General features: G+C 33.0%; 1 protein-coding gene across 3 annotated transcripts in view; it reads left to right on the forward strand.

The window, feature by feature from the left end:
* Positions 1-23658, forward strand: part of LOC135831276 (tachykinin-like peptides receptor 99D) — a 254418-nt gene that overhangs the window by 168903 nt on the left and 61857 nt on the right. For all 3 annotated transcript variants that reach the window (XM_065343646.1, XM_065343648.1, XM_065343647.1), the window contains exon 3: positions 12813-13028. In XM_065343646.1, coding sequence (XP_065199718.1) covers positions 12813-13028 — 216 coding nt within the window. The remainder of the gene's footprint in view (positions 1-12812; positions 13029-23658) is intronic.

A 23658-nucleotide genomic window follows, 5' to 3' on the forward strand; every position in this document is an offset into this window, starting at 1 on the left:
ACTTGAATATTAACACTTTATAGCTCAGACTTACCTACCCATTGATCAATCTAACGAATAAAACTTGAAAATTTTCATCACGCTTCGTAGGTTGAAAGTAATTTATACAGGTAAATATTCTTTTATGAATTCTATATCAAAGAATTCTTCACTATGGAAAGAGAGCTGGGTAATTCAAGCCTTACCACATTCCATCGCAAAAAAGTGCCAAGTTATCGAAAGTTTCTCTTCACTGCCTAAAAACTGTAGCCTATATACTCAAATAAAACCCAAATTACTCGAAAATATAGTAAGCGATCTTCCAGTACTACGAACATTTCACCTTGAAGATAACGATATAATTTGTTAAACAAAAGATGGGTGAAGAAATGTTTTCCTTGGAGAGCCTTTACAAGAGTATTTACCGCAGGGTTATATTCACACGAATGGAAATTGGTCGCTACATTAATTATAGACGCATGTGTTCTGCATAACCGCACCGAATCTTTTGAATTTATCGCGAAATTGGATAATTTTAAAATTGACCGAGGTTGAACGAATTTCGTTAGATATTATATTGTGTAGTTCTAGTATAAAGTTTGCAGCTGAGTCATTTATACCTATACTCGCCCAACTTGTACTAGAAATTATTTACGACTTGGTCATTGTTTTGTCGAAATTACAAACAGAGTACAGTCACCCGAGCAAAAACACTATAGAATTTGTTTTCATATTTTGAATCGTCTGTTTAGTATACCTACATATTTTTTTCTCTTTCGTCGATATATCTACACTAAGTATAGAATTCGAAAAATAAATATTTTGATTGGTAAATTTCATCAATATTCAAAAATGCAATATTTACCTATACTTACGTCGAAGATTGATGAAATGAAAATTTGCTCGCTAAACACATCAATAGCTTAAGTGTAAAGCTCGAATAACTCGTTATAATGGCCTTTCCAGTCGGTAAACTATACGTAGAGTAGAAAACATCGCGTTATTTACGAACTCGCGGTATTTTTTATGTATTATTGGCGAAATATGGTAAGCAGGTGCCATTACAAATGGTTAAATTTCCCTTATTTCCTCTCCTCCCTCTTCGCCTCCTTCTTCGAAGCATAGGTATAAGGTACTAATAACACGAAAACTTTAACAGCGATGATATCTTCTTTTTTTTTCCTCAAACTTAGTTCTCATATGTTATGTACTAGAAAGTTGATGCTTCTTTTAAGCCACTCCATTTAAATTAGATACCTTAAAATATGTATGAGGAATTTTTCTAGCTGGTGCATGTATACAAGAGTGGAATGATTTGTAGCCTTACGCATGTTACAGGCTTACAAAAGGTAATTAGGAAGTTTACAAGCTATTCTAGGTGAACAAAAGTTGTTTATAGAGCTAATCCAGGTTAACTCGAGTCCAGCAATAAATTTCTCGACTATTTTAATCGTATAACTCTCACAGCACTTGTTGAGGATTTTGTAAAATTGAAAATTATCGCGAAGTGTGCGAACTTTTTAGCTCTCAAGTAAGTACGAGGGCTGATCAAAATGTTATTGGACAATCCACATATTTTGGGTATAAAATAATGGTAGCGAGTTCGTAAACATACCGTTGGAAAGAGCAAACCTTCCTCTTTCCAACGAGATAAAAAAAAGTTGTGTGCGTTGAAGGACACGCGAGCTAATCCGCTTTAGACGAACCTACCTTGAGACCAGTCTGCGAATTTTGGGTTTGTTGTTAGAGTAGTGCGCGAGTTCGAAGTTCAACTGCGGTTGAATAAATCGTTTTTCAAATATTTTAATGTTATGAATGCAGTGTATGGGAACTCTATTAAACGTGTGACAGTGCATTTTGGGTAAAAAAAATTTTTTTAATGGTTTTGAAAGTGTCGAAAACAATGAAAATGGTGGTTGGCCTGTCACATCTTGAAGTCCGGAAAACACAGGCTGAAATAATCCTGGCGAGTTCGTTAATGTGTCGCTGGAAAGAGCAAACCTTCCTCTTTCCAACGAGATAAAAAAAAAATTGTGTGCGTTGAAGGACACGCGAGCTAATCCGCTTCAAACGAACACATTCACAAGACCAGTGTGCAAAATTTTGTGTTTGTTGCAATGTTGTCGTTTAGAGCAATGTGTGAGTTTGAAGTACTGCTTAATAGGGGGGATGTTTTAAAGGGGATATTAATTTTGACTCCAATGTTCGCCGTAGACTTGTTAAATAAAATTTTTGAGCGTTTTTTGTACGTTTTTTTCACTAAATCAAAAATTCGCAGAACACACCTGAGGCACCTCCCTTTAAACCGCTACAGTTTGGGAACCCCTTCACATAGAAAACCCGTTGTACGCTTGTTTTGTAGAGGAAGGTTTGCTCTTTCCAACGGTATGTTTACGAACTCGCTACCATTATTTTAAACCCAAAATATGGGATTGTCCAATAACATTTTGATCAGCCCTCGTAAGTAGGTACATAATAGACAAATATGAGATGAATTAAAAATAAAAGTTCTTACTTATTTAGCTAGATAGCTGAGTAGGTATTGTAAATGCTAGGCTTGTATTCGTTTCCTTCTCAAGTATCTAACAAATCATTTTTAAAAAATGTTATTCACTTAAAGATGACAGTCTCGCTTTCTGCTAAAAATACCCAAAAATCTCCACTTTCGTCAAAATTGCCAAGTCTCGTTTCTTGGCTTTAAATTGCTAAAAATTGGTCACTTTTTCGCAAAGAAATTCCAAAAAAGCTGATTTTTTTCACAATAATACTCAAAAGTAAGTATCACTTTTATTGAATCAATAATCGCTAAAAAGTCTTGCTTTTTTACTAAACAATTGAATAAAAGCTTGTTCACATTTTGGCACAATTTTTTCCCAAAAATTTCCTGAACGTCTCGTATTTTGTTTTGTTTTTTTTTTACTAAAACAAAAAGTACCTAAAAAAAGTGTAGGTTTTTTCACACAAATTTCGAAAAAAAAATATTTTTTTAGTCAATAGACTAATTATCAAAAAAACGTATTTTTTTCAATTGTCAAAGTTTTATTTTTTGACAAAAATTCTCGCTTTTTAACTAAACAGTCTCACTTTTTTTTCTAGAATCACTCGAATGTTCCACTTTTTTTAAATTTCCAAAAGTCTGGCTTTTTGCTAATCCTGTCGAAAGTCTTGCTTTAATCCAAAAATCGTCAACAATTCTGATTTTTTCTAAACTTGACAAAAAATTTTGCTTTTTATAAAAATGGCTAAGAATTGTGGTATTTTTGTTGCAAAAAATCCAAAAAAATCCGTGTTTTTCCACACATTGTTCAAAAATTTCGCTTTTTCGACAAAAATTGCAAAAAAGTACTTAATTGCCAAAAAGTCTTGCTTTTTGTCAAAATTATTAAAATCTTGCTTTTTGACATAAAATGTGTCAAAAATTCTCGTTTTTCAAAAATGACAAAAATTTTTGCTTTTTTAGAAAATGGCTTAAAAATGTTGATTTTTGAAGAAAATTTCAAAAAGAAATCTCACTTTTTTGACAAAAATTGCAAAAAGTATTATTTTTTAACAATAATTTCCCAAAGTCCTGCTTTTATTTTGCTAGAATCATCAAAGTCTTGCTTTTTGTAAAAAATTGTCAAAAATTCTAGTTTTTCAAAAATGTCAAAAATTTTTGTGTTTTAGAAGTGTTTGTAAAGTGTCGTTTTTTTTTGAAGAAAATTTCAAAAAGTCTCGCTTTTTTATGACGAAAAAATTTTACTTTTCAGCAAAAAAATCTCGTTTTCTCCCATAAACTGTTCAAAGGGTCCGCTTTTTTGTCAAAAAATGCCAAAAAAGCCTAAAATTATCAATTTTTTGCATTTTGCCTACCTACTTATTTTTTTTTAAATAGAAATTTCAAAAATGCTCTTTATTGGTAAAAAAAAGTATTGCTTTTGTGACCAAAAAAATTGAAATTCAACTTCATGAAACTAAAAACCAGAAATTTTCAACTTGAAATGTTCTAGTTTGTTAATGCATTTTCCTTCAAATTAAAATAGGTATTTTATTGGCGTTTTTTCGCTGTTTTGATCACTACAGTTACTTTTTTTAAAGAGAAAAATTAAGTACCAGCCTTATAAATGTTTAGTTTCGAGAGTAAGTATACCTAGTATACCCTTTTGGTACGTTTTTATTCTCTCACAGTTTACCCCCCTCTCTGAATGAAACATAATTGGGAAATGAATCGGAAAAATTTTAATTATAAGCGAAAGGAAAAAAAAATATATGAAATTTTTAAAACATTAACGACCTTTAAGCCGAACCCACGCCGAGAGTTTTTGTGGCTTTACTAATACTTTACTCGTGTTGCATTTTCTAATTACCACTCATTTGTTAAACGTCCGTTACAAAAGTTGCTTTTTCCTCCTTTTGAATTCCTTGGTTGGATGATGCGTTGAATTTTCAAATGACAAGAGTAAAAAAACTGACCAGAAGGATTTTCGTAGTCTGTTGTGCGGTTTTCTTTTTTCTTTTTTTATTCGAATAGGGGTTTATACATTTTTTGCGGGTTTGCGTATGTTTAAAAGGGCGTTAATGTGATGAAATAGAGTTATAATGTGAATTAAAACTACTTTTTTTCGCGTGTTTTCAAAAGTTCGCTTTGGTTTTCTGAATATTTGCGTAGGTTTCAGGTCAGTGACTTGTGTCTTAAGTCTTTTATTTCTTTATCTACTATACTATGCATCATGTGAATTTGAATTGAAAATTTTCGAATTGGGGAAAAAATGTTAATTTTTCAATAATAGGCACCTAATGACCGTACATTGTATTGATATAGTGAAAAGGCAATCAATTTGTTTGGAAATATTGAGCCTTTCGTGAATGGTGAGAGGTCAACAGCCGAATCTGAATTTTATACGCAAATTGTTGAAGGTATCTCTCGATTTTAATTTTTTTTTTTTTTTTTGAAAAGATGAATAGGTAGGTACAGAAAAAATTGGACATCATTTTCAAGCTCAGCGACCTCGAATTAGTCAAAAAAAAAGTCCCAAAAAAATGCAAATTTTGAAAAAAATATTTTGCTATCTCAAGTTCAAAAGTACTTGTTTTGGGTATTTACGGCAACCTGGTTATGCAATTTTATTAACACCTTCTGTTGCTGATCCAGGTTCGGTCAAAAGAAGCAATTTTTCAGATTTTTTTTAAACAATGAAAGCATTAAATATATGGAAAAAAATTTGGAGGTCATTTCTGATTAATTTTAGGGTACCGAATTCGAATCCAGTGTCAATTTTTCGCGCTAGTCGCTCCTTCGTTGAGAAATTTCCATTTTGTTTCGAAAAATCCTATTTTTATCATTTTTTCCAGCGACTGATTCACGATGAAATCTGCCTCGATGAAATAAAAAGAGGCAAGCAACTGTTTACATTATTGTTTAATTTTAAATACCGACGTAATAATATACGAGCTATGGTATTTCATCACATTCTTCAAGTTCGTACTTTTGCATCAGACATACGTTCACGTACCTAAAAGTTTCAAACTTCAAGTTACGATACATGCATCCTTGAAGTTGATAGCAGCATATTTTTTCTTCAAACTTTTGCAGAAAGTTATGGAAAATTGTACTCGATGCGTTGCAAATTATCATAGTTTTTCACGCGGTAAACATGATAAACGCAATAAACTTTAGTTAAAATACTCGTACTTATTACAATGCAGCAAAGTTTTAAAATGTTGACATCGAGTTGTTGTAAAACGTTTCTTATATTATGATGAGCTCTTGTGACCAATCAATTATAAGCCACATTACGAGCGCGTATGGAATGCACAGGTGGTTAGTATATTTGATTATTGCATTCTGTGTGAGGTTAGTGACCTTTTGGGGAAATAAGGTGTGAAAAATAATGGCCAGAACTTTTTTTATATAGTTTTTCACGTTGTAAGGTAGTAAATAAACTCGTAATAGACGCAATCATATCAAAATGTGGCAGATTAAGCAAAAGTGATTCTTGTAATTTCAGTATTACCTCCTGCTCAAATTACAGAATTGGCAACAAAAACTATTCAATAAATCAGACACGGGCACTCGAAGTAAAATAATTCAATTGACCAAATACTAATTACAATTATTTTCCAATTCCCAAATTGGTTTCGATTTTTTTAATTTTCAATGTTTTAAACCTACCTAACTATAGAAAAATTCAGGGAAGCTCGAATGGCGAAGGCAGGGTGTAAAATGAGTGACTCTTCAGCACAAAATAGGCAAGTAATAAATTTCACTGGGGGGTTTAGTATTATTTCGTTTTTATTAGAAGCCGTGTGGCGTTTTGGTAAAACCAGTATGTAATAAAGTGAAGGGTGAACGTAATACTAAACTGAGTAGATACGTAATAAATCTATCGCTCTATGTATTTCTTGTTCAATTTTTTTTTCGTAATACATGCGCGAAATATTGAATTTACGATGGGTCCGCGAAAGCGAAAAATATCACTTTATCGCTTTAAAAAGTTAAAAAATGTTCTTGCTTACGAACGGTATTAAAATTATTCCGTTTTGGAGAAAAAAAATGCAATTAATGGCTTTATGCTTTTTATTAACGTAATTTTTCATTTTAAAAATAGGAAAATTTTTCCCTGGCAAAAAATTTTCGAGCCAAGAAAAAATATCCCTATTCTTGCTTTTCAAAGTTGAATATGTACGTAGGTGGTTGTTAAAGGGGATATCAAGTAGCGTAAAATTGAAATACTTATTATATTATAAGTATCCACTCGAATGTTGTAATGTAGAAAACAATTTATGGAATTTTCAAAAATTTGTATAAATTTTGTAACTTTTTTTTTCTTTACTGCCTATAACATTGGAAATTCAAGGTACAGGTAGGTACCTATAGGTACTAGGTAACTTTGATGTTTCGTGAAATACTCTTACAAGTACTGTTGTGCTGAAGTCTTGAAGAGGTTGACAAAGCATGGTTTTTAAATGTCGAGGTTATGAATCTTACTTTTATAAATTTTCCAAATTGGATAAAGAAAAATTCCTGAGTAAACCATTTTTGTTAATTTTTTTCCTCGAAGGAGGATGTAATTCCATTTCTTTTATTTGATTTAAATTCGTTTCGAAATTTTCCTAGTGTAAGTTGATGGTATGTAAGACGTAGGTAGGAACTGAGGTAGAATTTTTAATCTAATATTATAGTCTTCGAGCTTAATCACGATTAGTAAAGTTGAAACTTTACTTGGGTTGAAAAAAATATGAACAACCCACACTGAAAAAAAAAAAACACAAAAGAAACGAATTGTCTCGGTAACTTTTTAGAACAGTTTTCGTGCTGCGTAAGAAGGGAGAAGGGAATAGGAAGAATACAATATGAGACTGGTCGTAGCAGAAATATCTCGAAAGCTTGATAAATTATTATGAAATTAAAATAGGCAAAATATTTAGGGAAATTAAAGAAAAAAAAAATGTTGAAACGATTTGTAATACACCATGAAGTACCTACACATTACAGAAACGTAATGAAAGAGTTCTGGAATCCATTAAAAAAGATCGTAGAAGTTTCATGGTAAATCTTATCAAAATGTTGTAGTAGGTACTCATTAGAAACGTTGTGAAAACGTCACGGAAACGTTACAAAAGCACCACAAAAAAAGTATGAGGTATCTTGTGAAAACGTTACAAATATTTGAAAAACGTCGTAGAAAAGTTGTAGAAACGTTGTGGAAACTGTGTATGTAGAAACGCTGTAAAAATATTACATAAATGCTCGGAAACGTTATGAAAACGCTATAGAAACGTTATGAAAATGGTATAGAAACGCTATGAAAACATTACAGAAATTTTAGGAAATGTTGTGAAAACGTTACTGAAACGCTATGAAAACTTACAAAAATGTTTTGGAAATGTAAAAATGTTATAGAAACGTTGTGAAAACGTTATAGAAACGTTGTGAAAACGTTATAGAAACGTTGTGAAAACGTTATAGAAACGTTGTAAAACGTTATAGAAACGTTGTGAAAACGTTACAGAAACGTTGTGAAAACGTTACAGAAACGTTGTGAAAACATTACAGAAACGTTGTGAAAACGTTACAGAAACGTTGTGAAAACGTTACAGAAACGTTACAGAAATGTCGTGAAAACGTTATAGAAACGCTGTGAAAACGTTATGGAAATGTTGTGGAAACTGTATAGTAACGATATAGAAACGGTACTGAAACGTTACAGAAACGTTACGAGACCGTTGCAAGAACGCTGTAAGAAGTTGCAAAAATGATGGAAACATCGTGAAAACCTTTTTAGAAACACTGTGAATACGTCCACAAAATGCAATGCAAAATGATCGAAAAATAATTTTAAAAATTTTACAGAAATTATTTTGAAAACTTTGAGAACATTTTTTTAATAGAAACATTCTGACAACTTGATGGAAATGCGAAGAAATCGTTACAAAAAAATGAGGGAATATGATGACTTCGAGATTTTATTAAAATGTTACAAAAATTGTTACGAAAACAGTTAACGAAAATATTAAAAAAAAAAAAAAAAAAAAAAGTTCAGCATGATACAGAAAAATGGGTAAATACGATGGAGAAATCATCAAAATAGAATGAAAACATAACAAAAAAATATTTTAAAATGTTATAAAAAGGTTAGTATAAGTAGATGAAAGTTTTAATGAAATCATCAATTTATATGAACTTTGAAAAAAAGCCATGAATATTCCATAAAAAGTAAAAAAATCATAACAAAAAAATGTAAAAAAACAGAATTATGATAAAGAGGTTGCCAAAAGTCATAAAAATCTATTAAAAAAATCAATTTATGTATAGGTAGGTATACTTACATTTTGTTAACATTCTGCCTCCGTAGGTACTTTGCTCACCTTCGTCTTAATTTTTCAAAATCAATTCAAGTATATGTATCTGTAATGCATTTTTTCTTCGGTTATTCAGTTCAAACGTTATGCATAAATGCAAAAGTAAATATCCCAAGTGATTTTGCCTCGCTTACACGTGCATATTTACGAGTCATCTAGAGTGGGAGTCTCGTGAAAAATAAATCCGACTATAAGTACAGACTCGAGATTCAAGTTTCGGCCTATATCTCACTGCAGCGTAAATTTACTCGTGAATTGTTTGCTCATAATTTATAAATTTTTATATTTGATTATTTTTCGCTTGGCTAAGTCTCTTAGGTTCGCAGTCGGCTGCTTCCTTTTTTTTTTGCGACTCTCCGCTGAATTTGCTCGATTCCTTTGGGAATTGGCCTACACGTACTTGCTAAACGATGCTCTGGTTGATTTCTGTTATTCTACTCTTGTCCACTACACAGTTTATAGGTACTTGTTACTATAGGAGTATTTCCATTAAATTTAATCTCAAGCTAGGGTCGGAATTTTTATGTTACTTGTTAACTTTGCTTTCGAGTTTGTAATTACAAACGTACCGTCGTAATAATTTACTTTGAAGCTTTCAACTTACTGCTGGATTTGCTTTCGGTATAAATTTACGTTTTATTTTATTTTTTCATCATTCGCCAGCTCCAGCTCCGCTTGCGCTTCAACGTAAAAAAAAAAAGAGTTTGAAAAGAAGTCGAAGGATTGAGTATCAGCTTGAGCTACTCACTCGGTTAAAAAAAAAATAATTTCGACGTCTACTTCGACTTTGGCTTCGGCTTTGGTAAAAGTATAGGATTTAATTTGGCTTTACAGCTTCGTACTAGATAAAGTGTACACTGGGTCGGTAGGTAAGGTGTCTGCTGTCTATGTATAGGTAAAGGTATACTTACTCGACGTCTACATTATGTAAGTACCGGATGTTTTCGGATTATCATCGGTATGATCACTTCAGCAGATTATATCACGCTCGTTTTTCTCTCTCCAGAATGCTCTCTAAAGCTTATGTAAAATTTTCATTTGCCCTTCCAACGACACTGAACTTATTACTGAAAAAGGATTCAGGAATCCGTCCCCATTGACAATATCAAGCGGTAGGAAGGGTATTTTTAATTAGGTAATGGCTATTCTCCAAAATTATCTATAAAAATGGGCCATTGGCCTACAATGCTAGCTCGATGCTAGGCTTGTGCTAGTATAAAGTGAGTGATTGGGTGGTTAACTTCATTCTTCTTATGTTTTAACATGAAATCGCATTGATGTAAATTGATTACATACTTACCTACTTTATCGCAGAGAAGCAAAGTGTATCATATGATAGGGAACGATGCTAGCAAATTGCCAGCGTTATACTAGCACTTGACTTCCAGCTCTTGGGTTAGAAGTCTTCTACCTAGCGAAAATGCTAGTGTTCTGCTACTCATGCTAAATGGATGCAACTAATGTTAGCATTCTGCTAGCAAAATTATCGATTGGACGTACTTAGTTGTTTTTCAAAAGATAATTTCAGTAAAAGCATACATCCAACCTAACAACACGACTGTAAAAAATTCTTTCCGGCAGCGTTATGCTTCGATTATTCAAATTAAAAATAAAAAGTAAAATTTATAGGTTATAATTCATTTTAAAATGCAAAAGAGTACCTAACACTATAATTGAAAAAATAATGAAATGCTCGTGTAAGTAAGTTACCATGGTTTTGTTTTTTCCCCAAAATTGTGAGTTTCAATGGAAAGGAAAAAGTTGAATTTTGTTTTTTTTGGTTTAAACATTTCTTGAAATTTGAAAGCTTATGTAATAGATTTTTATTAAAAGTTCGATCTCAATTTGAAAAAAAAACACACACACAGAAGCTGTATCGGACTGAGGGCAAAAAAATTCGAAAATTCGTATTTTGAGAGGTAAAAAACAATATTTTTTGTGATGAGTTTATTTTTTTCACAACAGAATTTTAGAATTTGAATGTATACTTCATTAAAAATTTCGATTTTCAAATAAAAGAAAATCAAACTGGCCCAAGCGGAGCGAGGACAAAAGCTTGCGAACATTTATATTTAGAGAAAGTGAAAATATATTTTTTTGGTAGGTATTTAATTCAATTTTGCATTTATTTTCGAGCATCCTGAATGCCCAATTCGCATTTATATTGTGTCGCGTTGTCGTCGCCTTTGCGTTTTTAGCAAGGTCCAAAAAAGATTAGATATCAGTGACGATCTTCAGTATAGTTTTTTCCTTCAAGCTTCTTCAACTATACAATTGACTTGATTCGGTTATTGTTGGGAAATTTCTCAAAGAGCTTTCCCATCATTTAATAAAACTTGCAATACTCGTATAAAATCCAAAAAAGAGGAAAAAACACAATCTCGTATAATAAAATTTAATAAAAAAAAAAGTGAAAACTCCAGCAACAAAGTATCGTTGTCGAAGTTCGATGATATTAATGGTCAAGCAACATTTACAACGTGCCGAAGACATCAAAAATAACGCTTTATGGCACTTTGCTACTTTATGAAGTCCATTCAATGGCAAGAAGTTTTTTCCCTTTCGAGTTTTTCACAATCAAGGTCAAGTTTGAAGTCGATATGTACTTAAATTTTGTACAACTTTGGGCTTTTTGTCTCGTATAAGAAAGTACAAACAGTCGTATCTTTAACTACATTACATTACCTTCTGGGAAAATCCCTGTGTATGCCGTCGTCGTCGTGTTTAAGGAGTTGTTTATTTTTCTTGTTTATGTACTTTGTGATATCCGTTGGTGTGTTAATGAAAAGGTCTAAGGATATAAATGATGCGTAAATATTTAATTTTTGTGAACGTCTCGTAGTCTGGGTATTTACGTGTTATTATTGTAGGTTACTAGGTATACCTACTTTGTCAGTATTAGGAAGCGAATGGATGAAGGTCATGATGAACCGATTTTTTTCAGGGAGTGGGATGAGCTGGAGAAAAAAGTTGAAAAGTTTTTGGTTGTGGTCGGAAGGAAGTTTTGAGGATGCAGATTTCAGATTTGTTCCCAAATTCGCTCATTCGTCTACGATTTTATTTTTGAAATGAAAATTTAACCCTTCATTTCCCGAAATTGGCTCTCTTATCGTGGAAAAATCTGCAAAATTCCATCAAACTTCCTTTTCTGATTTTTTAAATTTCTTTGAACATTCTAGAATTGGTAAATTTATTCTCTTCAAGAAACAAGGAAATGAAAAATCAATAAATCTGACTCTATTCGAGTGAAAATTCTGCAACGTGTTTAATTCACCATCCTCCTTCATATACCTACCTGTCTATCCTTCAGTGCGTAAATCTGTAATCTCACTTGAATTACAGCCAGACAATCCGCGTAGCTGTAGAATTTCGCCCATATACTCGTGCACGACGATGGCGATAATATTGTAAAATCACTAACCGTGAAAATTAACGATTTCAACTGGCCCTGAATATGTGAAAAAAATGTTTAAGGAAAAGCTAGACATTTAACGATTTATTTCCACCTTAAAAGCGCTGCTTTGTTACATGAGTTGTAATTCTTGAAAAGAAATAAATCTTTTGGAAATATAGTATATTTTGGCCATCTCTTGTAATAACAAATTAACATGGCGGTAGGGTTTTTTCTCAGTTCATTGGTTCTACGTTTTTTTCCCTCTCTTTTCTAATTCTTTAAAGAGCAGACTCGTCTTGGCTTTTATACGTAAAATGTATGGGCGAATTTGCTGATTTTTATTTATACGTGGGATTTTTTTACGCGCGGTAACAGCTTTGACAAGGTTATGCAGGTTAGTGCGTGAGATTTTCTGTCTATAAGACGTATACCTATGCGACGATATGCTCTCTATTTTTAAGGGTATCCGCGCTATAAATATTTTCCGACAGGTCTGTTGCAAGTGATTTTGCTTGCTGGCGTTAAATGCGTAACTGGAAACAGGAGTAAGATTAATGTGAGATTATTAATGAAGTGTATTTTATTTGATGTGTTGCAGGTATATCGCAATTATGTATCCATTAAGACCGAGAATGCGTCTGAGAAAAGCATTAACCATAGTGACGTTTATATGGATTTTTGGAATGATAGCGGCTGCTCCGAATTTAGTTACTTTTACCATCCTTACGCAGCATTTCGCAAATGGTGATATTCGTATAGTCTGTTATAGTGAATGGCCAGATGGTCCGACTAATCAAAGTGAAATGGAATATATGTAAGTATGATTGTGATGTATTTTATTTTAATTATGTAGATGGGTTTGAAATTAATTGATGTTTGGATACTGAAACGCGGGTGATGTTTTTGGAATTTTCCCAGCATTGTGCTGATTTTTAAAATGATTTTTCTTGACATTTTCATGCGTTTGAAAATGTTTTGTTATAATGATATTCTGATTTCAATAATGATTAAACAATGTTTCCTCCTGGAAATTGGTAATTTTTAATCAGGAGCAACAAAAATTGAAACGAACACAAATGCTCTTAATGGGACATACTTTTAGAAAATCTACAATCCACCCATCAAATCTGTTTATCACACGGTGGATATTCTTTCTCGATATTTGTCACCAAATAGTGACATCCCGCAAAGGTTAGCAGTAGGATTGTTTTCCTGCAGAAATATTGAAAAAGGTTTATCTACCACTTTGAAAACCTTTAAATAGTCCAATTGCAGCACTCTCTGGCATTTCATAATGTTCAAGCATTCATGAAGAGGTCAATATCATGATTGGAAACAACGACTTCTGCTCATGCAATTTTCATGATGTAGAACTACCTACACTGTCTAATGATCGAGGAGGGATTATGCCCTCTTCATGAATGCTTGAACGTTATGAAATGCGAGAGAGTGCTGCAATTTGGCTATGTAAAGCTTTTCAAAGTGGTAGATAAACCTATTTCAATATTTCTGCAGAAAAACAAGCCTACTGCTAACCTTTACGGGATGTTACTATTGGTTGACAAATATCGAGAAAGAATATCGACTTCGGCAGAAATTTCTCAAAACTGTCATAAGTTCAGAGTTGTGGTTGAACAGCAGTTGAAAGCTTTTTACTGAAACTCAAATCCCCTGAATCCAGTAGTCATAAGCTAGACACAATCTCATGATTGTTAACGACGACTTCTGCTCATGCAATTTTCATGATGTAGAACTACATTATCTATGATCGAGGAGGGATAGTGACCTCTTCATGAATGCTTGAACATTACAAAATGCCAGAGAGTGCTGCAATTTGACTGTGTAAAGCTTTTCAAAGTGGTAGATAAACCTATTTTGATATTTCTGCAGAAAAACAATCCTACTGCTAACCTTTGAGGGATGTAATTTTTTGGTGACAAATATCGAGAAAGAATATCTACAGTGTGATAAACAGATTTGATGGGTGGATTGTAGATTTTCTGAATGTATGTCCCATTAAGAGCATTTGTGTTCCTTTCAATTTTTGTTTCTGTCATTTCAAGCCTACTTGAGAATATTTCCGTGTGATGTACTTTGTATATTCTTGCTTTGTTTTTTCGGGGGTTTTCCAAAACAAGTTTATCAAATTTGTAAAAAACGCCGTGGTCACCCCTGCACATACTTTTCTTGACTTCATTTTGTGATAGCTCAACCATCAATATGTTCATCCAAAAATGAAGCATGGGTCCCTGTTCCCTGTATTTTATACCAACTTTTATCAATGATTGCCCCACAAAAAGGGGTGAGGTGTTCTTTGGAATTACACTTTCACTCATTCATTACATCATGAAACTATATCATTCAGTTCCAAGATTGACCCAATTGGGTTTTTTGCTTCTTCGATTTTGGAGGATAATCAAATAAATAAGTCTATCATTACCGAAGTGGCTTCAAGGGGCTGGGGGGGGTGAACTGTGAGTAAAAGTGATACTTGTTATGATCTTATTCAGGAAATTGAAAGCATTTTTTCATAGCATCTCAGGGTTTGCATGGGCCTTTAAGGGTTTAACAATGATGAATCAAATCAATTTTTAGAGTTGACACAGTCTCCAAATTACAAGATTCCAAATTTGCATTTTGAAGCTCTGGGAAATCAGATACGCGGACTGATTACCTTGATAGGCCAGGTAGGCAGATAGACGATCTTGAGAAGCTGAACAGACGAGTCAAAGTGCTTAGGAGGCTAGAGATGAAGTCAGACAGTTTTTAGATGCCAGAAATGAAGGTCAATGACCTTTAGAAAACAGACAAGCAGACAGACGGATGACCTTGGGAAGCCAGACAGACAGGTCAACGACTCTATAAGGTCGGACATCCAGACAGATGACCTTAGTTAGTCAGACAGATGGGTTAATGACCTTTAGATGCCAGACACGCAGACAGACGACCTTGGGAAGCTGTAGACAGATGGGTCAATGATCTTTAGATGCCAAACAAACTGATAGACGACCTTAGAATGCAAGACAGACGAGTCAATGACTTGTAGATACCAGACAGACAATCAGATACATGACCGTGGAAAGCCAGATATACAGGTCATCGACCTTTGGAGGCCAAACGTGCATGTCAATGACCTTTCAAGGCTATACAGGCAGACAGACATCTTGAGAAGCCAGACAGATGGGTCAATGACCTATAAATGCTAGACAGACATGTGACCTTGGAAATCCAGACATACAGGTCAATGACCTTTAGAGGCGAAACATGTGCACAGATGGCCTTGGGTGCCATGCAGACAGGTCGATGACCTTTAGAGGTCAGACAGGTACACCGAAAACTTTGAGAGAACATAAAGAAAGGTCAATGACCTTTAGATGCTAGGCAGATAGTTAGACGACCTTTAAAGATCGACAGATGGTTCAATGACCTCTTGAAGGCTAGATAGGTAGACAGACGACATTATAGGAAGGCAGACAGGTGGGTTGATGACCTTTTGAGGCTAGACAGACAGGTCAATGACCTTTATAGGACTCTAAATTACACATTTGAAAATCAATTTCATGGTTTACTGGAGTCAGTAATTGCAAAATCAAATTCAGAAAATTTAATAAGTGCTAGTATTATTTTGTGATAGGGTATTGATTTGATGTTTTTATCAACACTATAATCAAGTTGATTTCATTTAATAAAAATTTCCCCTTTTAAAAAATTTCCATAAGGAACTTTGAAACAGGCCGTGGGATGGATTGAATTGAAAAGTTTTAAAATCTACATATATGCTCACACCAATTTTTTATTAACAACATGATCAACTTTTCCATGTAATACATGTGATAATACATAGTAATGTACATCCAGAATCCATTCAAAATCTGAAACTCTCGTTCAAAGACAGGGCTTTTCCTAAATTGCCTGGAATGCAATACATATCATAATTAAAAAATTTAGGATTCAAGTGAATCCAATGCAGATTTTTTAAAAATCATTCAGAATCAACAATTTTCTTCAAAATTACATCTTAGGTACATTTGCTCAAAATCGAGAAAAATTTCATCTGAATGAAATCATAACATTTTTGTCGAAATCTGTATGCAAACTACTGCTTAAAAATCTGTTCAGAATTGTTAAACGCTTTTCTTGAATTTTCGACGTAAAATTTATTTGAATTTTTGTACCTACTCGTACCTCTCTAATTAATTCTCTCTTTTTCGCATAAAATAAAAAATTACCTACTCCCTTTTTAACACATCCAAATTGTCACCTCCGTCAACTTAGAATCATTTATTTTGCATTTTTCCATTTTACTCGTAGTTCGTATAGAAAAGGTATACTTATTCAGATTTAACCTTCTCGAATTGAGATTCAAAAACTATAAGGATTGCGCATGCAACCACAAAAACATTCCACCATCGAAAAAAAAAATGTAAATGCGTTTCTTTCAGATTCTTGACAAAATCGTGGCATGGCGTATATATACGAGTATTCTAACCCCTTCGATAAATAATCGAATCAGATACACTCGAAGAATGAGAATAGAACACTAGAGTATTTCGAGTTGGGAAACAAATCGTACTCTAGAAGACGAATTACCATACAATTAAACGATTGAAATTAAAAAATTAGCATTGTTAATGATATCTTTGTTGGAATTTTTTGCCTTAATAAATTACACGCTTCTCGAGACTCCACTCGAAATGCTTTGATTGTAATACTACGTGAAATTTTCACAAATGTGGCGCAGTCGTTTATGCTATATACGAGTGAACCTAAAAAGGGAACCTTTTTAATGAAAGTTGCTTTTACCATTAAAAACCATGTGTGAAAATCTACGCTCTATACGCAAATGAATCGGCGTGTATAAATTTTCACTCGAATACATCTAACATCGAATCATTTTTCTTAATCACGTGGCATGTTTTACTTTGATATAATCTACATATACGGATAGATAGGTGCAGGTAGAGACGTATAGGTACGTGTTTCATCGAATTTCGCGAATGAAGAAAAATAAATACCTATCCTCCTGATTAATATCTCAATGACAGCTCTCATACGATTAATTAAAATACGCTGACGAATTAAACAGGTGAAGTTATCGACGACATCTCGTGCAATATAGGTATACACACGAGTAAATATAGACATCTTCAAACGCGTCAAAATACTCGTACATAGGCCTACGAATAATTATTCAAACCGTACTAAAAAAAAAAAAAAAAAAGTCAAGTATGCGTATATTAATTTGCAATAACAAAACGTTGGCGATTACTTTGAAATCAGCTATGGAGGAAATGAGAGAAACGAATGTGTGAAGCGAATGAATAAGCATAATCATATGATTTTCGTCGCATGGAATGCGTACAAATGCTATAATATAGGTATAATCTATCAAAAGGATGATAATTCATACACCAGTTAATTAATGTAGACAATACAAATCAAGATTGATCTCATGGCGAGGGTTAGTATGGCGAAAGATAGGACTATAATTAACACCAACGCCACCAAGACTGTTGAGATACGAGTATAGAACTTCCTGCAGCTTAACGTACATATGTATAGGCAAAATGGATTATGAAATGCGAAATTTATTTGATTAGGTACGTAAGCAACCGATCCTGCGATGTTTTTCCATTTTCAAAATTACGTTCGTGATCTTCGTTTTATTATTGTCACCGTATGTGAATGTATGTTCTCGGGTGCAGTTTAATTTACCGATTTAATTTACGATGTTTTTTTCTTTTTTTATTGCGATAATGTCGTGAATTTGCCTCGAATTTGGTGGTGTGTTCGTTTGTTTGTAATTGAATTAAATGTGACTTGCGGTGTGGTAATTTTACGTGGAAAATTTTAACATTTCGGTGAAGGATGATGGAAGCTCGAATGTAGGTAGATTTTTTGAATGTTTTTTCATCTCATATTTTTTTCCAAACTTTTGAGATGAGAGTGGAGATAGGTATGTCAAAAAAAACACGTGCAAATGTGCATTTTTTCCTTACTTTGAGTGTTTTAGTTGTTTCAATTTTAATTTTTTAAAAAATAATAAAATAACAAAACTTTTTTATTGTTACTGAAATATTTAAAACTCTTGTGATTAATTTTTTTGATGATTTTCTGGAGATCTTGTCTAGTTTGGTAGAAAACCTGTCTAAAAAAACACTGAAAATTTTCAACTATCCGAAGAAAAATTATTGTATTGAACAAAGAAAAATTAAATTGATAAAGTGAGGGGGTTAATTACTGGGATTGAGGGACATTATTTTAATTCCTATTTATGGTGGTTAAGCCAGTAATTATTCCTTAGGGAAGGAATAATTACCTCGTCCTGGATAGCTCATAAGATAGAGAGATTTCAATAAGTGCCATCTACTCTATACATAAAGTTATTCAAAAGTACCAAATAATACACACATTCGCCAATTAGTGTTAATTATGTGATTTATTGATACCTATTAAAGAACAACTAGAAAAATACACTTTAAGGGTTGGTTAATATAAAATAATTGTGATGCGTTTTGCGATTAGGGACCTTGTGGTGAAAATTTGATGTTTTCAGGAGAGGCAAAACATCGAATTATCGAAATTTTATCGAAAAAATAAATTTTTTGTTTTCTAGTTGGTTGAAGTCTTTTGAAGCATCCTGTTTAAGTCGCTTTGCCCTGGGCATTTCCGTTGAGGAGATATTACAATTAATGCTCAGGGACCTTGTGGTGAAACATTAAAAAAGAAAAGGTACCTTGTGGTGAATGATGAAAAAACCTGATGATAACTCAAGTACAGCAGTGTTAAAAAACAGTTCTGATAGTTTTGAACATTTTTAAGATGGAAAATAATCACAAAAAGTGTACTTTTTATTGGTTTGTACCAAACAAAAAAAAAATTAAGAATGGAACATTTCAGAAAAAAGGAAATTTGCTCATTCATTATAATGAAATTTCAGTTTTTTGAGAAAAGCTCAAAAACTAAGCATCCTAGAAAAAAAAACTAATGGCTTTATGTGGAAAGGAAATTTAATTCTCTACAATTTTGGTCAGGTGTAATTTTTTGAAGTCTGTAGAACGCTAGATCAATTTTTAAGAAACTGTAACACATTGTTTTTTTAAATCACCATAAGGTCCCTTATTACTTTTCATTATTTTTCACTACTTTTCACTACTTTTTCAGCTGCTCTGTATCAAGATTTTTAAAAACAACAACAACAACAACAACAACAGCATCGGATTCAGCATTAAATTTCATGCTAGAATCCATACTTCGAAGATTTTTAAAAATGTTTTCTTATATTTTTATTAAAACCTCAATCTTTAGAGGTATTTTTCTCAAAACTTTACTCAGGCCTTACTCACATTCTCATAAGTTTAGAGCAGTGTGTAGCTGATGTTTGACCACTTATGGAAAAACTGATTGCACCACTGGATTCCCCATTGAAAAAAGAACCCAAAACGTCAATAAAAAAATACATCGATTCACCACAAGCGCAAGGTCCCTAATCGCGAAACGCATCACAATTACAAGACTATATTTTATAATAGATGCAAGCTCTGGCTTCTATCTTACGACTCGCGTTGATAACTAGATGAATAATCTTGATAATTGGCGAGTCCGCTATCACCAGGAGCGCTACTGTCACATGTTGATTATGGGATACGAGGTTATCACACACCATTGTTGATTATGGTGGTGTACAGATTTAAGATGTTTTTTCAATTATTGAATTATATTATTGTTTTGACGAAAGTGGAAGATTGTAATGTGAAAGGAATATGATGCCATATATCACAAAGTGTACATTATTCTCAAAAATCATCTTCATGAGAAATGATACTGTACTAGGGTGTCCAAAACTTAGTTCATGTTATCAAAATTCGCGTTAATCTCAAGAACGGAGCCTTTAGCAAAAAAAAATGATGACATTGATCTGAAAGTAAATTTAATCCTCTACAATTTTGTTCTTAACATTTTCCATTTTTGGATGTACTGTTCCCTCAGAAATTCAACTTTTATGCCAAAACATATAAATGCCAAAAAATGAAAAACTGTTTACGTACGTGTATTGGCGAGTCCGCTACCAAAGTACGCGCTCTACAGGTAGTGGTTGCAGACTGTTGGTTATGGGATGATTTACAATAAACATTAGGATAACAATGGGTTTATTGTAAAAGTTGGCATACATCTCGAGAACGGAGCCTCCTAGGACAAACTGATGACCTTAATCTGAAAGGAAATTTTATCCTCTACAATTTTGTTCCTTACCATTTTTTCCCTGGGATACACCATTCGTCGGGAAAGTCAACTTTTATGTCAAAAAACATAAATTTCACAAAAAAAGAACAATGTTGAATTCATGCATTTTGACATCAATGTTGATTTTCTGGACAAACAGTGCATCCTCTGATAAAAATAGTTATGAACAAAATTGTAGAAGCTGAAATTTTCTTTTAGTAGAGTGTAATTAACTTTCCCTATGATGCTTGGTTCTTGAGATACACGCACGTAAACAGTTTTTCATTTTTTGGCATTTGCATGTTTTGGCATAAAAGTTGAATTTCTGAGCGAACAGTACATCCGAAGATAAAAAATGTTATGAACAAAATTGTAGAGGATTAAATTCACTTTCGGATCAATGTCATCAGTTTTTTTTTCTAAAGGCTCCGTTCTCGAGATATACGCGAATTTTGATAGCATAAACTAACTTTTGGACACTTCAGTATAATATTATTTTTCATGAAGATGATATTCGAGTATAATGTACACTTTGTGATATATGGCATCATATTCCTTTCACATTACAATCATCCATTTTCGGCAAAACAATAATATAATTTAATAATTAATTGAAAAAACATCTTAAATCTGTACACCACCATAATCAACAATGGTGTGTGATAACCTGGTATCCCATAATCAACACGCGACAGTAGCGCTCCTGGTGATAGCGGACTCGCCAATCTCAAGAACCAAGCATCCTAGGGAAGGTTAATTACAATCTACTAAAAGAAAATTTCAGCCTCTACAATTTTGTTCATAACTATTTTTATCGTAGGATGTACTGTTTGTCCAGAAACTCAACATTGATGTCAAAATGCATGAATTCAACATTGTTCTTTTTTTGTGAAATTTATGTTTTTTGACATAAAAGTTGACTTTCCTGACGAATGGTGTATCCCAGTGAAAAAATGGTAAGGAACAAAATTGTAGAAGATAAAATTCCCTTTCAGATTAAGGTTATCAGTTAGTCCTAGGAGGCTCCGTTCTCTAGATGTATGCCAACTTTTACAATAAACCCATTATTATCCTAATGTTTATTGTAAAAACATCCCATAACCAACAGCCTGCAACCAAAATCTGTAGAGCGCGTACTTTGGTAGCGGACTTGCCAATAGTGATAAGTGCTAGCTTATTAATTATTATTAATTAGCAATGATGTAATATAACTTTGATGGAAATGGAGAGTAATTACTTAATCATAACACTGTACGCTTTTTCTGCCTCTTTCGCGGGTATCCCCAATACGCTCAATAAGTTTGATCACGTGACTCCCAGGTTTTGGAGCTATTCTCGTGATAATGATAACAGGCAAACGGGAACTCGTATTTTACGAGTGAATTTGAGCTTAATTTTTGCAATTGATCGACTTTTGTAAACTCGTGTTTTAAAATTATGTTTTCTGAAACGAAAGGATTCAATATCACAAGAAATGGAAGCATTTGAGCTGTTATTTGGTGAGTTTTTACCGAATTTCGACCTCTCAGAGACACTAAAACGATCGTAAAATGCGTCCGTTTGTTCTTCAGGACGACACAAATAACAATTTGAAACTTCGACACTAAAAAAATTCACCGTAGATCGTTCATAATTGAAGTCGAAACTTGGTCATTTGCAGGGAAACCCTTGCAATCATTATCACGAGAATAGCTCCGAAACGTGGGAGTCACGTGATCAAACTTACTGAGCATATACTAAACATATCGACAGAAATGTATTACACAAAGTTCCTTTTTGATGAGAAATACCCTCCAATGGCTAGCAGGATCAGAGATGTACCCAATGTACCGCAATAATTAGACATAATTAGAATAAACATCACGTTGTCAGCACAAATTATCCACTTAATAAAGTGTGCTAAGACAGGAAAGAGGGATGGAGGGGGAAAGCTCCGTTGCCTATTCATCTATGGATTGACAAAGAACCAGCCATCGCGAATATCCGAAACCAAGTAAAGCTGAGGGTTAGAGATCCAATGCATGAGCCTTCGAGCTACAAGCAGCGGATCTATAAATAGATTCTCATGTTACCATACTTCCTGTACATAGGGATATATTAATTTAAACATCTCTAAGGCAATGAAGGCATATTTCCCCATATCGAAATAACATCCAAAAATGAGTTATCATTCATTAGGTAAGTATACTAAACAGATGCTCACCTAATTTTCTATTGTGTTTTTTAGAACTTTTAAAAATTGAAATTTGGTCCATTTTTCAATCAGCTCAAAACTCCAAAAGTGGCTCGAAATTTAACGTCGAACTGAATTAACAAAATTTCAGATTTTCACCTTCCTTGATCGAATTTTAATTCTTTTATGGAAAATGAGTTTTTAAAATTTTAAAATTCGTCAAAAATCGGAAATGAATTACTCAAATACTGAAGTTTGGTCTAGTAAGGGTGGAATTTTTGGATGCCCTATCGACTTTCTTTTTGAGCTATGTCCAGAAATTGTTCTGTCAGTTGTGATATTCTTGAAAGGTCTCTGTTCTTGTTCATTTCCAAAAAATTTATTATTCACCAAAATTGTCGGAAAAGATCCCATTCTTGTCAAAATTCCTAAAAAATTTGTACTTTTTTGATGAAACATCTAAAAACAAAAAGTATTGATTTTTCCTTAGCATTTCTAAGAAATCCGGTTTATTCCAAAAATGTCAAATAAAAATCCTTTTTTTTGTCAAAATCGGCCGAATGATTTTTTTTTCACCTTTATCAGAAACTTTGTAATTTTTCTTAATTCTCTTCATTCAGAATTTTTGGCTTTTTATTTCATTTTTTCTTGTTCTCTTTGAAAATGGAATCATTTCGACTGCAAAAAATTCTGGCCTGAATAAATTTAAACTCTTCTCTCGACTCCCCAAATTGAAACATTTGAAGAAAATATCGTCCTGCCAAAAGTACTGCTTTTTTCCTTCTTTAAACATCCCTCAATTAGTTTACTTATTGTTAGCCTTTTCTATCCATTTTATTTACTTACATACTTAACTTGGTACTTTTTAACAGTTTTTGTTTTGTTTTACCTATTTTACTTTTATTTCAGTCCTACAACCTTTACTGTATTCTATCAATTTTTTGAGATTTTTCAGTCAGTTTTTCAAAATATGAGTTGGTATTTTTATCTGACACATATAGATGAATTCAAAAATCACATGGCAAACCGGTAATTAGTTCTCTACCTA

The sequence above is a fragment of the Planococcus citri genome, chromosome 1 (assembly GCF_950023065.1).
Source record: "Planococcus citri chromosome 1, ihPlaCitr1.1, whole genome shotgun sequence".
Classification (NCBI taxonomy): Eukaryota; Metazoa; Arthropoda; class Insecta; order Hemiptera; family Pseudococcidae; genus Planococcus; species Planococcus citri.